The 7,013-nt window shown below is 41.4% G+C and overlaps 1 protein-coding gene across 1 annotated transcript; it reads right to left on the bottom strand.

Annotated features, from left to right (window-relative positions):
* Positions 1–3,079: 3,079 nt before the first annotated feature.
* Positions 3,080–6,689, bottom strand: pou4f1 (POU class 4 homeobox 1). The gene is made up of 2 exons (XM_080885423.1): positions 5,805–6,689; positions 3,080–5,345 (listed from the first exon to the last, which is right to left on the bottom strand). Exons 1-2 carry the CDS (start codon positions 5,925–5,927, stop codon positions 4,362–4,364), a joined length of 1,107 nt encoding a protein of 368 aa, XP_080741549.1. The 5' UTR covers positions 5,928–6,689; the 3' UTR covers positions 3,080–4,361.
* Positions 6,690–7,013: the final 324 nt, after the last annotated feature.

Raw genomic sequence — 7,013 nt, 5'->3', positions numbered from 1 at the left:
TTTTATCTGTCAGTAGCTACATGGCAAGAGGTCAGCCCCTCAAGATCAAATATTTTTCTTACTAAATGACGGATTTATTAGACAAATAAGTTGTGCGTCTGACTCTGAACCCTCTGTGATTGAAATATACCCTTGTGTCAACAGCATTGCCTCTCAAACCAGGTCCCGGGCGATGGAGGGCTGCCACAGCGGATTACTGAGCAAATATAAGTGGGAAATGAGTGCAGATCTGGGGGATCTACGCATCCACATCCCCGGTTTGACATTTCCGTCCAAAAGGGCCTCCTTCTTGCTTATTGTTAGATCAGCGGGGTCCCTCCTTGGGAGCTCTTATCTTAGATATGTTTTACTGATGTTGTTTTAAGAAACTCTATAAACTGGGTGTAACAATGTCAAAGCAAGAACAAAGCATAAGCCAATTGGGGAAGAAAAAAGAAGAAGGAAAAAAAAGCTTAACCAACGCAGTATGTTAGAGCTTTCCATTTCCTTTAACTTTCAGCTCGAAGTGTTGTAATTCTAATGATCTAATCCATCTTAACCTGGGCGTCTAACAGCTACGATTAGGGTAGGCCCACTCCCCTCCGCTCAGAGCTATACTAAAAAGTCGTGCTCTCATAAATCTAAGCGCCTGCGTTACCATAACGTGTGGTGAAATCATTATTTGCCAACGTGGTGTCAGAGAGTCTCTCATTTCGTCTGTCAGGAATCCAATTTCCTCTTATTTACATCCACGGTATAGATTAATTACTCCCCTGACTAGAAGCCTGAAGGAATTAAGTTATGAGATCCTTTGGTAGGCTCCGTGATTAATCCATCGCTGCCTATGCAAGAATACAAAAGAGGAAAGAAAGGCGGTGATTAACACTGTTACATAATAATAATAATAATAATAATAATAATAATAATAATAATAATAATAATAATAATCTAGTTTTTCATTGTAACAAGGCTCAAACGGGACACCTGAAGTGAAATGGGACGGGATGGGGTAACTCAAACGATCTAGACACGATTATAGGAGGACGGCCCTTTTAGGCCCAGGCACTAAGGATACCTATGATCGGGCGCCGGCACGGTCGACTATTGATAGAACTTTAAGGGTTATGATATCGGTGAGGTTGCTGATGAAATATCCCCCTGATTAATAGAGGACTCTGTCGTAACGGGCTGACATATGGTAGGCGAGGCAGCTGGGGATGGTACCTCAGGCATCCCCTACGGCCATTAACATATTAGAGGCTATTGTGCAGGCAGACAGTCCGACTTCATCCAGAGCCCCTGTGCAGAGAGACAGCACCCCAGAGCTGTTTGATATAGGCTTTCAATAATGTATTACTCTTCAATCCGCCAACGGAGCTGTTCGTGGTGCTGAAATGATTGCCATGTGGCGTGTGCGGTGCTGCGCGTGGAGTATGTTCAGTGCCAGCGGTGTTGCGTTACTCTCAGTAGATAGTATGAGGTGGTGAAACTTTTAAGCCATTGTGTATACATATACACACACACACACACACACACACACACACACACACACACACATATATATATATAGATATATAGATATATATATAACAGCTGTACTATTTCGTAACAATGCAACAAAAAGGACTCTGTGATAGCGGCAACCTCTAACAGGAAATTTGCAATATCACTTAATGAGCAAATAGCTTTTTTTTTTTTTTTTTTTTTTTTTTTTTTTTTTTTTTTTACATTTCATTCATTCTTTTCTTTTTTCCTAGAAAGTCTGTGTCGCGAAAGAACAGCGTTTGGAAAAATATTCTCACAACGAAAACAAATTTCTTATTATTTTTTTCACAATTTTCCTCAATTTTTAAATTAGATTTACAAAATTATGTTTAACAGAATTGAACGAATGAAGTAGTGGAATAAGGCTAGCAGTGGGGAACGCCACGAAGCAGGCCTGTTACAATTTAAATGGGAAAGCAATTGCAGAAGAAAAAATATATATATTTTCATTCAAAATGACATACGTCTATGCTAATCTTTAAAAAAGAAAAAAAGTTACAAATGACCAACAAAATTTCTTAAAAATTCAACAAAAAAGTATTTTACTTACGTTAAGGATTCGCTGTCTTCTGTCCGTGTAGCCAAAAGCTAAAGAAAAGCAATAAAGAGCAGCTTTCTCTGCTATTTAACAGCGACTTCCTTCATCCGCCTGCTTCCCCTGAAACCCCCGAAAGCTGTCTGAAAATATTGCATTTTATATCAGCAAATCGCGATTAATATTGCATTACATGCTCTTAAAAATTCCTCTTTATGAATGCAGCCGAACGTGAAGCCCCACAAAAAAAAAATTGATATAGCCTATCTGCAAGTTAGGAGTGAACAGAAATATTTGGAGGGGGTAGAGGTCACACAGTGGTCATTTTTAAAAAGAAAATCAACTTTTCTTTTTCTTTTTCCCTCTCTCTCATTCTCTCTCTCTCTCACCCTCTTTCTCTCTCTATCATCTCTCTCGCTCTCTCTGGTGTCAGTGCTCAGTTATTCTACATTAAAACTTCATTAAATGTTGATTGTTGGGCCTGTGTCAATATAGGAAGAAAACTTTTTCCTTTAACAGCCTATTACTTATTAATTCATCCTATTTTATGTTCAGATGTTTAAATAAAAGGTAAGGACAACTAAAATACAGCCTCGCAATTTACTTACTATACCAAATAAATATTATAATATAGAAAAAATAAACAAACATTTTAAGTAAAATTTATATTAGTTTATATAATAATAATAATAATAATAATAATAATAATAATAATAATAATAATAATAATAATAATAATAATAATAGAGAAACTAACGGCGCAAAAATGTAAAATTATACGTATCTAACTTTCAAAAGTTAAACTTTAAACTTTAATATTATCCTCTAAAATTAGGCAAATGTATATACAACCATTATAATGAGTTTTATATCGCTGATTAGAATAAAGCTACGCCATTTAAAACCATACCAAACGCTTTATCACGTGGCCATAGTAATGCGTTAAACTATTGCACCAGCAGTAACATTGATAATCGTGTGCCGTGCAGGCCGAATCACAACCAGGAAAAGCACAGTTTTCTTTCTTTGATTTATTAGAAGATTGCTGGAACACACCTCCCTGTTGGATTTGGCTTACAGGATGAATAGTACCAATGAAAGTAAGAGGACAACAGAGGAGAGTGGAGAAGTTGTGAAAGAGGGAAGGAGACAGTGGGACATTTTCTCCATGATGCACATGTCGCCGCAGTTTTTGTAAACATACTTTTGTGCACAAAGTAAAATATTACTTACACAACGTTTCCGTAACAGTTAACACGACAAACAACGTGGTGATCTCAATGTGAAAACAGGCATTAAACAGTGACTTACACCATCCACAAAATAAGGTCTAGCAGTAGACAACTCTGCTGTAGGCTATGCAGTGATTCTTCTTCCAATGCATAGAGTGTTTGCACTGCAAACTGAAACACATGAAAGAACGAAAAACCCCTTTTATTGATTGCGATCTCTCCTTAATGATGTAGACAGAGCTATCATGCTCTGATCTGTCTGAAACTTTTCCCAGTGATGCCAATGGTGCAGATAGACCCCCTCCCCCTTATTAATTTTGTTTCCAGAATACAGGAGCTCACCTCTGGTAAGTGATAAAGTGATGTCTGTATATACAAACGCATTTCGACATAGCCGATCTAGAAACCTAAAGGGTCCTTTGTGCAAATTCAAAATAAATATATCTGCAGATGTGACAGCCCACACAGGCTAAATTACTTCCCGTGAATTAGGATTTCATGCAGGCCTGAAAAATTATTATTTTTCCGATAGCCATAAAAAGTTTGCAACTAAATTTCAGTTCGTAGCAGCCTCCAAATAAGAATAAATGAACGGATGAATAAATGAACAGTCATGACTTAGTCTATATCAACGACAGAAAAGATCAAACCCAAACCACATTTAACAATCAGTGAGGTAATTCGTAAATGGCTATACTTCAAAATAACAGGCCTATTCGGAGAAAATAACTCGCTATAGTATCGAGCAAATTACCTCTTTCCACAAGTTTTTTTCTTTTGTTTTCTTTTATTTAAAAGGCAATGTCGACGTCGCTAAACTTTTCCCTGGTAACATCTGAGCCAAGTTTGTGTAATCTGTTATTTGCATACTTCACATTCACCGATAACGTGAAAATAAACAGGATATATGAAGCCTCATAAAATGGGTATCTAAAGTCCATTGTGCACCAGCGTGTAAAATCGCTGGAGACAAAAGACTGAAAATGGTGTCTCGGTGTCCCTTGGTCCCCAAATTCAGTCACACAACTTTTTTTTTTTTAACTTTTTTTTTAACTTCTCTTCCTCGCCCATCAGTGAGCCGCGGAAAATTTCAACCGCTTCTGCTTCTGTCTTTGGTTACAAAACCACACTCGTACCACATTTTTTTTCAGGTCCAACTTTTCAGCTATAGCTGCTATTTTCTCAGACGACGGTCGAGGTTGTACAGCGAAGTAAGCCTCCAAAGACCTCTTTTCTGGGGCTGCTATCGAGGTCCTCTTGCGTTTCTTTTCTCCTCCGCTAAAAATGTCAGGTTTGCTCATTTTTTCCCTTTGGGCCCCCTCGGCCTCTTCTAGCCAGGCCTGGAGGATGGGTTTGAGCGCAATCATGTTGTTGTGGGAGAGAGTTAAAGACTCGAATCGACAAATTGTACTTTGGCTCAGTGATCCAACGCCGGGGATTTTGAGATTAGCCAAAGCGCTGCCCACGTCCGCCTGTGTCACCCCCAGCTTGATCCTCCGCTGTTTGAAGCGCTCCGCGAAAGCCTCCAGCTCCCTTGGGTCTGTGTCCGAGTCATTAATGGAGGGAAGTCCGTTGTTTGTGAGCCCAGGGCCGCCTTGACCTCCCCCGTGATGGCCCGGTAAGAGCCCGTGGTGGGTGAGAGGTGAGTTCATGCTCATAGCTTGGTGGGAGAGGTGACTCAAACCGTGCATGTGAGAGTGCGGGTGAGCAGAGGTGGAGATGAGCCCACCACCGCCACCTCCGCCGCCACCGCCACCTCCGCCGCCCGCCACGTCGTGCGCACTGGACATTAAGCTGAGAGATGGCGAGCTGATGTGGTCCATAATGTCCGGTGGCTCCAGGTTCTGGTGGTGGTGGTGGTGATGGTGATGATGGTGGTGGGCTAGTGGCACGGTGGATGTCGACGAGCATGGCACCGTGCTCATCGTGTGGTAGGTGGCGTCGGGCTTGAACGGGTGCGTCTTGCCCTGGGACACGGCGATGTCCACGGCCGCCAAAGCCTCAGCCCGAGCCAGCAGCGTCTCATCCAGGCTTGCAAATATGTTACTCTGTAACTGCAAGAGGGGGGGATAAAAAAAAGAAAGACAGAAAGAAAGAGAGGGGGAGAATGAAGGTTTTCAAAGTGAGTAAGAAATGGGAAAGGACGTGAAGAAAAAAGGAAGGCGACAGAAAAAAAGAAAAAAGCATAAATGAATCTGTCAGTCGGGACTTTTGGCGACACATAACAGAGTCGGAGTATTCCTTCAGAAGCGGCAAGTCATAAAAATTAATACAAAAACAGTAAAGCCCGGCGTTGCGTGAGCATGCTTTCAAAAAGATCACAGACTCTTCCAGTGATTGCTGTGGAATACATGAAAAAAACATTAAGTGCGCGTCTTGGCTGAATGTGCCTTGGAGCAGCCCTTGTTATTAGGCACAGACAGCGCTCAGTGCTGCAAGCAGCTTAGGCAAGTAACAAAAAAAGAAGAAGAAAAAAAACAAGGACAAAGCGAAAGTTTTCGGGGATGGTTTACCTGTGGAGTTTGCAGACAGGCTCTCCTTATAGCTTCCGAGCTGGAATGCAGGGTGGTATACTTGTGTTCGGGTAAAGAGGGATGCATGGCGAAGTGCGGCTGTTTGCTGTTCATGGACATCATCTTGGCGAGCTTCTCCAATTAAAGTGCACGGAAAGAAGGGGGATAACGGCTACAAGAGCTAGAAAACAATCACAGACACAGAGTGATCCTTTGCCTATCCAGTAATGACGCAGTGTAGTTCGCTGTATAGTGCGCCGAGTGCAGCCTTGAGCCCGGAGATCACAGAGATGCCTGCAGTCTCTCAGACGCACTTATCTGTCTACTGTTTCCCACTGCTGGGGATGAGAGAGGCTCTTACACCTGAGCGCCTCAGATCTCGTCAAGCCCGTGCTCGGCTGCTCTCGCGAGACATAAACTGCCAGAACAGTGAACAGGCTGACAGATAAAAACTGCTCACAGGGCAGGCAATAACATCTGGAGACTGGATGCCTGCGTTTTTTAAGGGCTCACTCCTCTCCTCCCAGCCACAGAACCTCGCCGTTCCCAGTGCCTGTAGGCCTTATCTTTTAACTGGAGGCCGAATAATATTGACTTTATGCCGCAGAATTGAGCATCTGTCTATTTTAGGCTGGACGTCTGATTTCAGAAAGTTGTTTCCAATCGAGTATTAGGGAAAATATACACACAAAAACACGAGGTCTATATTTAATATGAAATTAATAAATAAGCAATTTTAAGCTTGTAGGCATCGGTATAGACATATTAAACTATTTTAATAATGTATTTTTTGTTGTAAAAGTTGTATGGTTTTCCAGTAGTTCTTGGCCCACAGTCCCATTTCTCATATTAACCCTTGGAAATACTGACACCGCCCCCTTTATCATTAGAGCCCATCATCGCCAGATGAGCACTAAACAAATTGATTTAATACACCAGTGTAACCTTGTACACAGTCTTTACCTAAATTAATTAATCCCAATGAATTAACACTTCATTTATTCAAACCACAACGGCTCCCCAATTAAAATTTCATGCAGCGATTAGAGGTATGTGAAATATACACGATATCGTTAAATTTGCATAATAAATAAGGCGCTTTCTGCGCCAATGGATTTAGTGTGCGTGGGGTCTCTAATGTGCGTCGTTACAGGCAGCATGTTTTGCAGTGTTGGTTCCACTTTCAGTGGCGACAAATTTATTACTGGT

The sequence above is a fragment of the Rhamphochromis sp. 'chilingali' genome (genome assembly GCF_963969265.1).
Source record: "Rhamphochromis sp. 'chilingali' genome assembly, chromosome: 6".
NCBI lineage: Eukaryota > Metazoa > Chordata > Actinopteri > Cichliformes > Cichlidae > Rhamphochromis > Rhamphochromis sp. 'chilingali'.
The sequence above is the reverse complement of the archived record's forward strand: the minus strand, read 5'-3'. Positions and strand labels throughout refer to the sequence as shown.